Source organism: Mustela lutreola, chromosome 10 (genome assembly GCF_030435805.1).
Source record: "Mustela lutreola isolate mMusLut2 chromosome 10, mMusLut2.pri, whole genome shotgun sequence".
Taxonomy (NCBI): domain Eukaryota; kingdom Metazoa; phylum Chordata; class Mammalia; order Carnivora; family Mustelidae; genus Mustela; species Mustela lutreola.
The window spans coordinates 23,194,952-23,211,046 of NC_081299.1; the positions used below are offsets into that span (position 1 = coordinate 23,194,952).

The 16,095-nt window shown below is 52.8% G+C and overlaps 1 protein-coding gene across 3 annotated transcripts in view; it reads right to left on the minus strand.

Annotated features, from left to right (window-relative positions):
* Nucleotides 1–6,497, minus strand: part of NKAIN1 (sodium/potassium transporting ATPase interacting 1) — a 41,067-nt gene extending 34,570 nt beyond the window's left edge. For all 3 annotated transcript variants that reach the window (XM_059137418.1, XM_059137417.1, XM_059137416.1), the window contains exon 1: nt 6,337–6,497. In XM_059137418.1, the coding sequence (XP_058993401.1) occupies nt 6,337–6,390 (54 nt within the window). In that variant the 5' untranslated portion in view covers nt 6,391–6,497. The remainder of the gene's footprint in view (nt 1–6,336) is intronic.
* Between the last annotated feature and the right edge of the window lie 9,598 nt (nt 6,498–16,095).

Genomic DNA, 16,095 nt, shown 5'->3' on the forward strand with positions numbered 1-16,095 from the left:
TCAAGCCTGCAGCCACAGTAACAGCTCTGCTAAAACCTTGGTGCATGGGGCTCACAGGCGAAGAGTCTCAGATTCATCGGCCCTCTCCCTCTCCAGGTCAAGGCCAGAGGCCAAAGGCACTGGAACGGGGCTTTCTCGGACCACTACCGGCTCCATCGCCTGTAGCCTGGAACTAGCTTTAAATAAACACATTTCTAGGGCACCTGGCTGGCTTGGTCAGTAGAGCGTGCAACCCTTGGGCTCGGGGTCAGGAGTTCGAGCCCTACACTGGGCACAGCGATTACTTTTAAAAGGTCATTAAAAAAAAAAAAAAAAAAAACCATGGGGCGCCTGGGCAGCTCAGTGGGTTAAAGCCCCTGCCTTCGGCTCAGGTCATGATCCCAGGGTCCTAGTATCGAGGCCTCTGCTCAGCAGGGAGCCTGCTTCCTCCTCTCTCTCTCTGCCTGCCTCTCTGCCTACTTGTGATCTCTGTCTGTCAAATAAATAATAAATAAGATATTAAAAAAAAAAAAAACCCATTCCTGGTCTCAACTTGCTCTTCCATCACCCATGCCCCTCTGAAGCCCGAGAAGAGAAGAGATGTCAATGATCACAGCTGACCATCTCTGCTTTGCCCAGATTTTACAAGCCCTCTCAACTCCCTTTTCCCTCGATGATTCATCCAAGACCCGGGCTGTATCTTCTGTTTCCTTGGTGACAGGTCACTCTGTGCTTCAGGCCTCTGTATGCCCATCAGTAAATGGGTACAAAAACCACATCTACCTCACAGAGTTGTTAGGAGAGCTCCAGGTCTCCAGTTTCTTCCCTGGGTACCTTTCCCTCAACCTGCCTCATAGCAACTGTAACCTTGGCACGGTGATGGGTGAGTAGAAATGGGGGACAAGCAGCTCAGCAGGTCCCTAGTGGCTAAGGAAAGGGTTGGTTTCTCCAGCTGTGTTGGGGAGCTCCCTCCTCAGGGGAGCAGTGGGGCATGGGCGGTGGAAGCCATGGAGACCTAGGTCTGGGTTTGCATCCCCATTCTATCCCTGCCCTCCATGTGGCCACGGATGACTGAGACAGTAACCAGGGACAAGGCAGATAAAGAGCCTGGCTCATGGGCGACCCCAAACAAACAGAAGTCGGAGCTGCTGTTATTAGTTCCCTCTGAACCATACGCTTCCCGCATAAAGAAACTAAGACTTGAAGCATTTATGGAAATGACCCTGATCCCGGAGTCCTCCACACTGCCACAGGGTACGGCCAGGGCCGATGGCAGCAGGGAGGCTGAGGCTTAGAGAGGGGAAGGGACATGCTGGAAGTCACAAAGCAAGGTGGCAAGGTCTGTCTGAGCCCCAAGGTATTGCTCCTAACCCAGCCTCACATCTCAGAGCAGCTGCTGTTTATGGGGTGCTTATCCCCAAACCCCGCACCTGCCTACCCCTGCAACAGAGGCAAACCAGGGCCACCCCCCTCCATGGGTCCCCTGGGGGCCCTCTTCTCTATCCACCTTGCTCTACCCACCTCATAAGGGTCTCGAGGACTGTTTGGCCTCAGTCTGTCCATCTGCAAAAGGGAGCTGACCATCCCAGCCGTCAAAAGGTATGAGGAACAAAAAGGGTCAGTGGCCCAGACAATGCCGTGCTCTATGCTCCTGACTCCCAAGCCTGGCCCAAGGGCCCAAAGCGCCTAGAGCAGAGCGGAGGCCCCACATCCATCCCAGGAGGCCACCAGCTTGCAGGCACAGCTGCTTTGGAGCCCAGCCCCCCCCCCCCCCCACAGGAGCCCAGCTCCCTCCAATCTCCACCATCACTACTGCTAATAACGACATCAATCAGGTTGACCACGTTTCACACCATTACTCGCAGCTCAGCAGGAAGCTACGTCTTTTCTCCCCTCACCCACCACCTTCGACAAAGCAGAGAGCTTTCCAGAAGGGAAGAGAATGAAAACAGCATTTTTCTGAATGCCTACTGTGTGCACGACACCTGGCTAACCCCTTTTTACAACTCCACTAGGTAAGGATGGCTCTTTCTCTTCACTGGAGGAAGAGACTAGGGGCCCGGAGGAGTGAATGTATGTGTCCAAGGTCACCCAGAGCGGGGACAAGAACGGCCATGGCAGTGAGGTATGACTGACGCTCACTGGCTCATGGGCCCAGCCGAGTGCATGATCCTATTGAAATATTATCAATTTCAGGGGTGTCTGGGTGGCTCAGTGGGTTAAAACCTCTGCCTTCGGCTCGGGTCAGGATCCCAGGGTCTTGGGATCGAGCCCCACATCGGGCTCTCTGCTCAGCAGGGAGCCTGCTTCCTCCTCTCTGTCTGCCACTCTGTCTACTTGTGATTGCTCTCTGTTAAATGAATAAATAAAATCTTAAAAAAAAAAAAGAAAGAAAGAAATATTATCAATTTCAGATGAGGAAGCTGAAGTCAGAAGCAGAGAAGAGACCTGTCTGAGATTATGCACGGCACAAACACCAGCCGTGGACTGCTGCTGGAGGACAGGGGGCTCTCTGCTCGGGCAGTAAAGCACACACGTCCTGGGTCTGTCACTGGCTAGCTTAGAGACCTCAGGCAAACGTCGTCACCTCTCTGAGCCTCAGTCTCCGCATCTGACATAGGGGAGAGCGAGAATATCCATCCCGTTGTGCTGAAGAACAACGAGGATAAAAACAGTGAAAGCTAACGTTTATCGATCGCTGAACACGTACCAGGCACTCTGCCAAATGCTTTACATATGTAAGCTCATTTAGTTAAATGAGGTAATGCATATAGAGTGCTTAGCACAGGACTCCAGGAATGGGAACGGTAATGATAATGATGAAATTGACGAGGATTCCCCTGGGCAAATCTCCTTGGTCCATCTTCTTACAGGAAGAACAGGGTGGCCTGTAAGGTTGCAGGAAGGAGGTGAACCCAGAAAGAAGGGGAGGGTTTGGGCAGGGGAGGGAAAAGAGGAGCACCTAAAAATAAGGGAGTGAATAGCATTAAAAAGGTCAAGATGATACACCAAGTAGAACTCGGGAAAGGAAGGGACTCAAGGTGTTCTACAGAAGGGAACCAGACTGAGACACCCTGAAACCTCCAGGCCAGCCCAGACACCATCCTAGTCCCAGATGGGCAGGACTGGCCGGACCCCAGAAGATACAGAGCAGTGGTCCTCCCCCATTTTATAGATGGAAAAATCAAGGCTTGCAGTGGGGAAAAGGCTTGCCTGAGTTCACAGGATCTCAGTGGCAAAGCAGGACTAGAATCCAAGCCTCCTGCCTCTCAGCTCAGTGCCCAACTACCTGCTGCTTCCCACAGAGGAAGAGTACAGAGGGGTACCTAGAAATGCCTGGGCCACAATTCCAGGAAAGTATCCCATGGTGTATATATTATTAACATAACAGTAGTTAATAGTTATGTTAACAATAGTTTATTGAACATCCCGCTCAGTGCTTGGCACAATGCTAAGTTCATCACTTGTATTTACTCCTCAATACAACCTTAAGAATGGGCAACTGTTTATATTATCACTAACAGATGACAAAACTGGCTCAGAGAGGGTAAGCCACTTGCCAAAGATCACACAGCTAGGAAGTGACAAAGCCAGCGCTCAAACGCAGGTCTGTTCTATCAAACTCCAGAGCCCTGTCCCTACTCTTGTCCGCCTGAATGTAAAGCCCCCACTTGCTCCTCCCACCCCCCAGGACACACTCACCGACAGCAAGTCTATCCCGATTACAGAAGAGTGTCTAGAACTAGCCTATTTTACTGTAATGATCAAACCCTGTTCAAAAGAGGAAAAATGACAGTTCCCCTTCTAAAGTTTGCAGCTGAGAAACACTTAACAGCCTTTTCCTTCTCAGCCTCTTTCCACTGGATGGGAAAGTAGCCTCCCTTCTCTCTCCACATCATGTCAGGCTGTTGGAGCCCAGCCTTCTGGAGCACGAGAAGCCGTCAGGCAGCGGAGGCCCCCGGGGGTTAGCGTCAGCCGAAGGGACCCACTCTGCCATCCACCGAGGCAGAACAGAGGCGAGAGAGCAATTTTCAAGTCCCCTCCTCGGAGCAACCCCTCCCTGAAAATTATCTCATCTAACTCCCACAAGTGGCCCAAAGCCACCCAGCCAAGTTGTAGGAGAATCAGAATCCCACCCAGGTCTTGCCTAATTCCGGAGCCCCTAGAGGCTTGTGAACCCTTTAGTGGAAGGGCCGAGGGAGCTTAGCTGGAGAGAGGTCTGGAGGCAGGCGAGTGGAAGGCAGGGAGGAGTAAAGACCTCCTAAGGGACTCTGATGGCTCTGTGCCAGAACTGCTTATATTTTATAATGAAGAAGGCAACAGAGTAAGCTGGCCAGCTGCCTGACTTCAAAGCCTGGCTCCTAACCATGGAACTTTGGGCAAGTTGCTTGATAGGATCATTACGAGGACTGAATAAGTTAATACACGGAAAAGGGCTTCCAAGGGCACCTAACACCTAGTAAATGCTGCCGAAAGCTAACCATTGTTCGCTGCAGCAGCAGAGAATGGGGCAGAATGCCAAATGGGCTTACCTTTGGGGTGTGGGACTGGGCTTAGAAGGAACCGTACCTTTATGTTCTGCACTGTTGGATTATTTATTGATTCATTTTTCACAATAAATGTCCGTTACTTTTTTAAGAATAAAGCAAGTCCTCCTTTAAATTTTAAAAATGAACGAGCAGGGGAAAAAAAATCCTTGGAAAAGTTTCATCATTTCTTGGCATTTTGTATTCCTCAAAGTATATAAAGGAGGGTGTTTCGACTGTGAGCCTGGAGTTGCCAAATAACTGATTCATTAATTTATTTTACAAATATTAATGGACTGCCAGGCCCTGTTCCAGCTGCTGGGGATTTAGCAGGCAACAAAACAGATAATCTTTGCCCTTCTAGAGTTTCCATTCTACCTGATTTTAATTAACCCCCTCTGCAACCCTCAAGGATGAGGCATTTTGCAGGCAGGCAGATCAAGGCGGCCCAGGGAAGGAGAGTCCCTTGCCCTGCGTCCCACAGCTGGGGAAAGGGCTACAGTCTTCATGGCCTGGCTGCTCCCACCACCGCCCAGGAGGGCAAGGCTGCGGATGACAAGTTTGGGGCTGGCGTGCCTGAGAGGGGAGAAACAAGATGAATGAGGTCTGCACATCCAGGCTCAGAGCTTCCCTCTGCATTACTGTATGCACCTGTGCTGGGGAAGCGTGGGGGCAGGCAACAGTGGGAACCAGAGGGTGGAGTTGGGCATCAGGGAGGCTTAGTGCTGGGAGCTCTGCCCAAGGAGGTCCCTGTGCACCTCTCTGCCTAGAGGCTCCGCATAGCCTCAAAACCCCTAGTTGTCAGGCCCGAGCTCTAGGATGGGCAGGAGACCCTGGCTTCTCCTGAACACGCTCCCCAAATTCACCTGCCAGAGCTTGAGTTGAAGAGCACTGGTCCCCTTCAGTCCTCAGATTCACTCCACCGACCTCCCTGAGGCAAGAACCTGAGTTCCCTAAGCTGGGATGAAGCAGAGTTTCCCCCAGATGCTCCCCTCCCTGCCAGGGCACCCCAGGATCCCCACCCCTCACCCCTGCCTGCCCAGGCGAGGTGCTGATCCCCACCCATGACGCTGGGGAGGAACCGATGGCTGATGGAGAGCCCCTGGGGGCAGTGGCCACAATCAAAGCGGGGAGGGCGGTCAGCACCCAGTTTGACAGACTGGCCCAGGACCTGGCAGTTCCTTGCGACGCTCTCCAAGAGAGGTGGCTCTCCATTCCCAGGCCTGCCCAGTCAGGAGGGTGAAGGCAGGCAGAAACAGCACAAAGGAGGAGGAGGAGGAGGAGGGTACGGTTCTTGGAGTCTAAGATCCCAACACACACACGGACGAACGTGGACCAGAAATGGTTAGAGAGCTAGAGACACCCCCAGGAGAAAGACGGAGACAGACACAGAGGAGCAGAGACTTTGCGAGAAACACTCAACACGGGCACAGACCCCCGAGGAAGGGAGAGCCGCTAGCAACCGAGGAATCTAGCGGAAAACACCCGGCAGGGACCTCAGCGTCTCCGCCGAGCAGCCCGGGACACACCCCCCGGCCCCAGCGAGCCACAGTCCCTCAGCAGGCCACTCGCATGGTGCCGGTGGGCGTGGGGGGGGGGGACCCGCGCGCAGGACGCACTCGGGGACCGGGGAGCGCCTGGCGGGGAGCGCACACAAAGAGCCAGCCCGGCCAGCAGGAGCAGGCTCCGCCCGTCCGCTCCGTGACTCCGGCCCACCCCCCTACCCCAAGCTGGGACTCGCGGCAGACACGCACGGAGACCCACGGCCCACCCGCACGCCCGGGACCCCGCCCCGCCAAGCCCCACCCGGCCCCGGCCGCCCGGCGCTCACCAGCTGCAGGCAGCAGAAGGCGACGAGCGTGCAGCGCCCACTGCACTTGCCCATGGCTCCGGGGGCCGTGCGGGCCGTCCGCCGCGGCGCCCCTCTAGCTCGGCGGCCGCCGCCTTCTCCGCGCCGCGCGGGCTCCGCGTCCTCCCGGCTGCGCGCCCCGGGCGGCGGGGCCGGGAGCCTAGGGCCGGGCCCGGGGGCGCCGGGTCCTCAAGGCGGGGGCCGGCCGCTCGCGCTCCGAGTCCATGGTCCGTCGGCCCGCGCTGGCTCTGCCGCGCCGCGCCTCCTTTGTCTGGCCGGCCGGCAGCCAGGCGCGCCTCCTTGCCCCGGGGCGGCTGGCGGGGAGCGCGGAGCGGGGGACGCGGGCACCGAGCGCCGCGCGGCGCAGAGCAGCACTGCCCAGCTGGGGCAGCCGCCCGGGCGCTCCGCGGCCGCGGCTTCCCGGCCCCACCACGTGGCTTCGCTGCCGCCGCCGCCGCGGCCGCCACCGGCAGGGAGGGTGGGAGGGAGGGGCGGGGCGGCCGCGGGAGCAGAGAGGAGGGGAGAAGGGGTAGGGCAGTGGAGGAGGCGGGAGAGGCAGGGAGTGACTGGGAAGAGCGCAGGCTTGAGGGCCCTGGGTCAGACCCGGACTTCCCGGCTGCTGGAGAGCTGTGTGACCTTGGGCATGTCACGTCTCCTCTCTGGGCCTCAGCTTTCTTAGCAAAGTGGGAATAATGTCAGCTTCAGAGTTGCCAAGAGGGTGGAAAGCAGTTGTGTGACTAAAACTCTTAATCCTGTGCCTGAGCTCCTGAGGGTGCTGGAGCTCTCCTCTCTCCACCCTGTCCTTGGGACCCCGAGGTTCCAGGTTTGGCCCTCTCATTCCACTCTGGTTCCCAGATCTGCTCCTCTTCCCAGCCTCCCTCCTAAGTGTCTGGTCACGTGTTCGTCCTTCCCTCTTTCCTTCTACTGGCATTTACTGAGGCGGACTGCATACACACCCGTCGGGGACCCAGGGGTCCAGAGATGAGCACTGCAGCACGGTCCCAGAGCGCACTGAGCTTCCCAGTGCAGGGAACAGACAGGCTCCCAGAGGCATGAGGGTGAGATGCCTGATGGCAGAGACAGAGGTCCTCCCAAGGGCTGTGGCCAGCCCCTCAACCCCACTGCAGTGGGGAGGAAGTCAGAAAGCAGAAGATTGCCTCCTTCCAAATGCCTGGGTGGCTCAGTCAGTTAAGCGTCTGCCTTCTGCTCAAGTCATGATCCCAGAGTTCTGGAACCGAGCCCCATATCAGGCATCCGGCTCCTTGTTGGTCTGGGAGTCTGCTTCTCCCTCTCCCTCTGCTGCTCCCCCTTCTTGTGCTCTCTCTTTTTCTTTCTCTCTCAAGTAAATAAATAAAATCTTAAAAAAAAAAAAAATATATATTGCTCTCTCCAAGACACCTTGAAAAGCACTCGAACTTCCAAACCCGTGCCAAATCCATTTCATCCTCCCTGCCTCCCTCCAAACTTCCTATAGTCACCTCTGTGGTTCGCATCACTCAGGCAGGAATTCCTGTGTCATCCTCTTCCGCTTCTCTGTCCCATCTGGCCATTCTGTGAACCGTACCTTCCCAATAATATCTATAAAATTCCTACTGTGTGCCAGACTCTCCACTGGGAGCGAGGGAACCAACCAGTCTCTGTAGCCACTGGGAGAACAGTTCATTGAGGGACTGTCCTTACAACCGGAAATACATAATGACAGACTCTGATGAGTGTTCACTCTCAAGGACCAAAAAGGGTAAAAGACAGCATAAGGGGGCACAGTCCAGGTGTGGAAACCAGGAAGGGCTTCCTGGAGGAAATGGCATTAATCCTGAGAAGACTACAGGAGGGAAGGAGGAGGGGGGGTGTGTGGGGGGAAGCAGTGTTTGGGGCAGAAGAAACAGAACGTTGCTAATTCTTCCCACCTTCTCTGCTCTAACTAGCCGCTTCTGACCAGCGGGCAGTGTGAGGCAGATCCAGACCCGGGGTTCTGCACCCACACAGCCTGGGTTCCAGTCCCAGCCCTGCTGCCACTTGTATGCTGCTCCCATAGTAAGCTCTCAGATCCATTCTTATAATCTTCTCCTGGGACCAGCTCTGTAATTGGTGGGGTCTGCAGCAGAAGGAAAATGCACGGCTCCTTGTTAAAAACCCAAGGATGACGACCCAGCAGAGCATGAATCCAAGCACCGGGAGGGCGCTGCAGGCCCAGGGAGACTGTGTACCCCCCGAAGTCAGAAACCAGCCCCATCCTCTCCCTGGACTACTAAAATGGGCTCTTCACTGCCCCACCACCACCACCCCCCAGCCATTCCTGGGCATGCAGCTGGGTGTTTTGAGACACACAGGTTATTCCTAGAGTTGAAACTCCTTGTGCTAAGGTTTTCACTTGGGAGTAATAGGCCGAGGGAACAGTGGGAACTTTCTCAGCCGTGCTGAGAAACAGCTGTGTCCCACCGGTTTCTATGACCAGACGGGCTTCCAGAGTCTGTGAAGTCCCTGAGATGATATGCAAAGCTTCATGTGAGCAGATGTGCCTTTTTCTGGGGAGAGGCTTTCATCAGATTCTTCAAAGAGTCTGTTTCCACAAAAGAATGAGAACTGGCCCCACGAAGCCTCGGCCCAGATGTAACGGTTCTCCAGCAGATCCTCTTTGGGGTCTCTTCCAGAAAGAGCCTCTACCAGCTTCCTCCATGACTTTAACGATGCAATTCAATAATATTAACAATAATAGCTACCACGTCTTGAGTGCTTACTCTGAGCCGGTTGCTTGATATATATTATCTCATTTAAGCCCTAGAATAGCGGTGGGCTCCATTGGGGCTGTAACCAGCCCTTCCCAGGCTCTCGGGTGGATCACATCCCACCCAGGACATCCCGTTCCAAGGCCTGGCTGTAGCACTCTTAAGTCCATCCCACAGGACAAAGGAGGGTCTGTCCTGACCTCAGCAGAATCAGCCGCTGGCCCCAGGTCATTCCGAGTCCAAGCCTTGCCCTAATGAAGCCACGCACACACCGTGACATCTTCCAAGCTTTGTGTGTTTTGTTCTGTCTAAAGTGTGTCTCCCGTCTAAATTCTTAACCTGGAGAACCGTAATTTTCAAATCTCAGCACAACTGTCACTTCCCCTCGGAAGCCTTCGTCACCCTCTGGGACCCAGGGCGGTGCCTTCACTTTTGGGCTAGCAGTGGTCTGGGCTACCTCCATTTAAGCTTTTCCTGGGATTTACTATACTTGTCTGATTTCACGGGTTTCCCACAATAGACTGCGAGCTCTCTGCGGATAGCAACTGGGTCAAAAATTATCTCTATATCCCTCAGAGCTTGGATGGGGCCAGGAGTCAGCAAATATGTGATGAATGAATGATCCTCCTGGCCTCAGGCTTCAGCATACCTCGAGCTCTCTTTACCCCCTGGAAGTCCAGCGTTCTCAGGGGGTGGGGTGGGGGTGGGGGGAAGGCGGTCTAATTGTAGGAACAGCCAGAAACAGCTTCGGGAGATGTCGGGGGGTTAGGAAACGGGGGATGACGTCCAGCGGGGCTGGTAATAGCCCAGATGAAGGATGACTAACCCCTCAAGTAGGGAGAGGCTGTGGGGCAAATGAAGTAGGATTTTGAAATAAAGGACAGAGATGATTCAGAGAGAACCCACGCTTCCTGAGTGAGGAGGCAGAGTCACAGTCAGCCCTGGAGAGAGGCATGGGAGGGGCTGCTGTAGGCTTGAGATTTACCAGGTGGTGAGGAGTTCCCCCTTTGTCCTAAACCAAGAGGTCCTAGGGTCTGAATATTCCACCATAGTCCCTCTGAGGGTTAACACTGAGAGTTCCACAGAAAGTTCACTCATGAGATGGCTAAAATGTTAAGCCTATTCATTTCTGGGGTGCCTGGGTGGTTCAGTGGGGTTGGACCTCTGCCTTCAGCTCCGGTCATGATCTCAGGGTCCTGGGATCGAGCCCTGCATTGGGCTCTCTGCTCAGCGGGGAGCCTACTTCTCCCACACCCCCTCTGCCTGCCCCTCTGACTCCTTGTGATCTCTCTCTCTCTCTGTCAAATAAATAAAATCCTTTTTTAAAAAAAGCCTATTAATTTCTTCTTCTTCCATGTTAGAGGACAGAACATGCTCACTAATGATCATTTCTGGGGTATTTTCTGACACCAACCAATTCTTCAGCACCGACTGGTTGTCTGACAATTCACCCCATTTTGGACACTGAGGACCCAGAATGAGCAGGGCTCCGCAGCTGAAGAGTCAGTCCCACAAGACTGCCTGCCCCGTGGATGCCAGCCACAACCTCTGGTCACCCCTGCTTCTCCCCAACCAGCTCTAAGTCGGGGATCCCTTTGACCTCCTCCTCAGCTCCCATAATTCTCTTGTGAACCCCTCACAGAACAAGCACAGAAAGGTGCTTGACTTACCTTTACTGGTTTCTTAGAAAGGATTCAAATAAACAGCCAGAGGAAGAGGTGGGTCAGGCGATGTCTGGAAGGGTCTCTCCCTGAGGGGTTGGGGTGTACCATCCTTCTAGAAGGTTCGCCAGCCCAGAAGCTGCTCCGGATCTCATTGCTCGAGAGATTTTTATGGAGTTCAGTCTGCAGGGCCTTCCCAACCCCAGGCCTTCCCAGAGATGAGTGGGAGCGGCTGACAGTTTCGCCTCTAGTCACTTAATCTGTCTGGTGACCAGCCCCGTCCTGAGTCCCCTCATGAGAATAAACCCAAATGTCATCCAAGGAGACTCACGAATAACAAAAGGCAATCCTATCACTGGGGAAATTCCAAGAATTTCAGGAGATCTCACAAATGGGGACGAAGACCAGATATATTTTATATGATATCACAATAGCTAATGTCTCTTAAGCATTCTGGACCAGGCACTGTCCTGAGCGATTTCTCTCAGTAAATCATTAAACCTCACCACATACCTTTAAGGTAGGTGCTATCATCGTCATCCCCTTTTTCCAGATGGGGAAACTGAAGCTCAGACAGGTTAGAGCACTTGTCCAGGGTCACACACGCAAGACAGGGACATGGCAGAAACAAGATTTGTCCCCAGGCAGAACTACCTGTAATATTTCTGTTTCATTCCTTGCGTTTTTCAAGCTTTTCTTTTTTTACAGAACCTTTCCTTCCAAAGAAATCATACATTTCTAAAACAACAAAGTGGACCTGCGTGTGTGGGAGTGTGTTTGGGGAAAGAGGACCAGCAGACTGCTCTGTCGTCTGTCCTCACCTCCTGTGCAGGCCTCCAAATTAACACCTCAATGCAAGCTCTCTCAGGGACAAGTGGGAAGGCTACTGGCCTGGATGAGCTTCCAGAGGCCTTTTTGGAAGAGGGGAGAAATGAAGAGCGGGGGAGAACCTGAAGGGCAGAGAGGTTGTGTGAGTTCTGTTAAGCCACATAGCTCATTAAGAGACCTGGATGTCAAGACCTCCGGGTCAGGTCCAGGACTGCGCTGGGCACTGTGCTAGGAGCTCTGGAGTTGAAAATGAAGAGGACAGGTGCCCTGGAGAACCCTCGGGATAAAGACTTGGGGGTTAGCACACTGGCCAACAGTGTGGCATCACCTATTGCTGCTGCTGCTTCTTCTTCTTCTTTTTTTTTAAAGTAATCTCTACACCCAGCGTGGGGTTCGAACTCACAACCCTGAGATCAAGAGTCACGTGCTCTACTGAGCAAGTCAGCTAGGCACCCCCACTGCTTATCTTCTTAAACCCCGAGTTTTCGCCCACCTGCCTTCCCTCTCTGGCCCCTGACAGGCCCCTGGGTTTGTGACTCTTGGGTCTGCAGGGCAGGCAGAACAGACAAGCAGGTGGTTACTGGCATTGTGTAGAGCGGCGGAGGGCCTCCGGGTGCAGAGACAGGATGGTGGAGAGAGTGGGTAACTCTGCGTGGTGATGGAAAACTTCAGAGAAAAGACAGTGCTGACTCAGGTTTAGGCTGCCAGGGAGAAGTGCGGACACACGAGCGTCCAACAGGGAGGTGTGTTTCAGGAATGGTGCCCCCTTTTCTTTAAGTTCTGCATGTACTTTTAACCTCCTCTTGCTTCCTTCCTGCCGCCACTCCTCTCCAACCAACTGGCCTCAAAATCTCAGTTTTGGAGCAAATCTTTTTTTTTTTTTGACAGACAGAGATCACAAGTAGACAGAGAGGCAGACAGAGAGAGGAAGAGAAGCAGGCTCCCCGCTGAGCAGAGAGCCCGACACGTGGGGCTCGATCCCAGGACCCTGGGATCATGACCCCAGCTGGAGGCAGAGGCTTCAACCCACTGAGCCACCCAGGCGCCCCGCGGAGCAAATCTTAAAAGGAAAAACAAATCTCCGCTAAGCAGAAATGGCTGAGAGAAAAGGAAGAGGCCGGCATAGGGTGTCAGTGAGCGGACAAGGTCTAGGTTGGGAGACCCCAAACAGTTCGTAGAAAGTGTTGTCTCCTTGTCTGGGGCAGTGGGGTCCGGGAACACCTAGCACAGCCTCTGCGGCCAAGACGCATCTCCCTTTCCAGTAGTCCCTGGTGGCTGCGGGCTTCTAGTTAAAGTCTGCCCTCGGGGCACCTGAGCTGGGGATGCGTGGGGCTGGCCTCTCCAGTCAGCCCTGTACTTGGCTGGGCCTTCATGGTGCTGTGCTGGGGCTGCACTTGTCTGGGGGATCCCCTGGGATAGGAAGGACAGACAGGGTTAGCTCAGGCCTCCTGACCCCAGGCTCTAAAAGGATTCCCAATCCCCTGCTGGCTCCCCATCCCTCACCCAGGTGTCCTTTCACAACAATGCACTGAATCCTAAAATTAGCATCTTCAAGTCTGGGGCAAATGGCCATCTAGAATCATAGAACAGTGGAGCTGGGAAAGGGGTCCTCTAATTGCGTAGCTCCCAGCGTTAGTGTGTAGACCTGCCCTTGAACCTGGGCCCCACACCAGCCCGGCTCAAACCCAATCTCTGCAGACAGGACCTGCTTACAGGTACCTTGTAATAGACGCCCCTGGGGAGTCTGTGAGCCGCTTGAGCCCTCTAAATCGATACAGCGCAAAGCTGTGCAAAGCTGCTGTCTTCTAGTCCACTTCGTCTGGGCTCTGCACTTTGAAGCCCCCCAGAGGAAGAGCCTTTTCTTTTCTCCAGCGTGGCCATCTGGTGTATGAAGACACTGATCTGTCTTGCATGGTTCCCAAAGCTGTTCCTCACAAAGATCTTCTGGGAGGGTACCCAGAACCGGAAGCCAAGCCTCATCAGGTGTCCTTGTCAGAGTAGGGAGAAAACTGGACTGGCTCCCTTTCTGCAAGACCAGCCCAGAGCTGCCACACTGGCTTTCATGACCCTTTGCAATCTGGCTCCTCCAGAGCTTTCCAAGGTTCCTACTCATCTGCCTGTCACGCCTCCACCATGCTGTTCCCGCCATGTGCTGTGTGTCATTTCTGAACACTCCCGATTTGGTGATCTGTGCTACTGTCCCTGTTTTTTCCACTATCCAGGCTGTACTTCCCGGCTCCCAGCTCCCTCCCATCTCCCCAGGTTCTTTTTTTAAAAAATTCATTTATTTGACAGAGATCAAAAGTAGGCAGAGAGGGGGGAAGCAGGCTCCCTAATGGACCTGGGATCATGACCTGAGCCGAAGGCAGAGGCTTAACCCATTGAGCCACCCAGGCGCCCCTTCTCCCCACATTCTAACTCTCAGTACAACTTAACGCTAACTCCTCCTCAGGCACTGTCCCTGGCTTATAGGCATGCCTCCAGGATGGATTAGATTCTGTTTGAGTTGCTTATTTGTATCTTTTCCAAAAAGGAGGGCATGAGATGACACAAAATGCAGATAAATGTGGTACCTTTTTCTGGAGTGTCAATTTTACTTGGTGCTCAGTCATTTAAAACATTTATTAATGTAAAACAAGTACAGCTACGTTAGGAAGCAGCACACAAAACCACGCACATTTAAACAGTCAATTTCTCTAGGAAAAAGGTAGGGGGACTGCTCTGAGTTAAGAGACACTAGAGAGACAGAATAGCCAGACACATGAAACTCAATTGATTCCAGATTGAAAAAAAAAAAAACAGCTATAACAGACATTAAAAAAAAAAAAGATTTTATTTTTTGGACAGACAGAGATAGCAAGAGAGAGCAGGAGCAGGGAAGAGAGAGAGAAGCAGATTCCCCACTGAGCAGGGAGTGGGATGTGGGGCTCGATCCCAGGACCCCAGAATCATGACCCGAACTGAAAGCAGAGGCTTAATTGACTGAGCCACCCAGGCGCCCCTATAAAAGACACTTTTGATACAGAGGAAATTTTAATATGATCATTGGACAGTATTACAGATTGCTGCTAATTTTCGTAGTTGTGGTAATGTTAACTGGGGTTATGGAAGAAAATTCCTAGGAGATGCTTGCTGAAGTATTTGGGAATATTTGGGAGTGAAGAAGTATGACGTCTCTTACTCTCAATAGTCACTGAAAGTTGTATATATGTTGTGTGACAGAGAGAGAGATTGTTGAATTATCAAATCTAGGTGGGGCATATAGATATTCACTATATTAATCTTTCAAATTTTGTTTGAATATTTTCAAAATAGTAAGTGGGGGGTCTTACATTTTAGGTTTAAGGTAATGTTTCTTTTCTTTCTTTTTTAAAGATTTTATTTATTTGACAGAGATCACGAGTAGGCAGAGAGGCAGGCAGAGAGAGGAAGGGAAGCAGGTTCCCTGCTGAGCAGAGAGCCCGATCAATGCGGGGCTCAATCCCAGGATCCTGGGATCATGACCTGAGCTGAAGGTGGAGGCTTTAACCCACTGAGCCACCCAGGCGCCCCAAGGTAACATTTCAAAGTTATTAATTTCAAGTCTCTCCTTCCCCAGTTTATTCTTCTCCATCATTAAGGACACACAAGGGGAAAAGTTTGAGAGGTCCTGGCTTTTGTTTTTCTCCCCACCATTCTCCCCTAGCAACTCCCCAAAAGACTATGACTATCATTTCTGTATTCTCAGAGCCTGCCACAGCACCTGTCACAGAGGGGTGTTAAATAACTCCTTCCCGAGTGAGCAAACCCCCTGACTTCATAATATGGATGTGACCTTGGAAAACCCATAACTCCTCTCAGTTTCCCCTCCTGTAAGCTGAGGCTGGACCAGATGACCCGAGCACCCGGAAGGCCCTTTCTAGCTCTGGCACCTTTGGATGCTGTCCCAGGGGTTCTGAATGGAAGTCACAGGTCTTTTTTCTAAACAAACCCCAAGTCATCAGGCACAGATGATCACTGATCACAGTGGATCAACCTCTGATCTCTGGTCCAAAGTTTCAGCTCAGCCACGGGTGTAGAAGTGGGTGTAAGCTCACACAGACCACATGTCCGAGCAGAGGTTTCCCAGAGATCCAGAGGTGGCAGGGGAAGTCAGTTTGGCTTTATGCTGCCCTCCTGGCTATGACTGTAGACATGGCTAATGTTAATATCCTTAACCTTGATTTCATATTGCAATCACCTAAGGAAGCTTTAAAAATACTCATGCTCACCCTGGAGATTCTGATTTAACTGGCCCAGGGCATGATCTAAGTGAGCATCTGGAGTTTTAAAGACTCACCCGCTGATTCTAATCTGCATTCAAGGCGAAAAGCCACGAGGGCTACAAGGTGGTGAAGAGGTAGGAGCTGTCGTTGGATTGACATTCTGGCTTTGCTACTCACTAGCTGGTTAACCTTGGGTCTTACTCCTCTTTGAACCTGTTGCCCCGTTTGACAATCAAATGAGATCATGCATGGACAGCACCGAGCCAGAAAGAACAGCTAAAC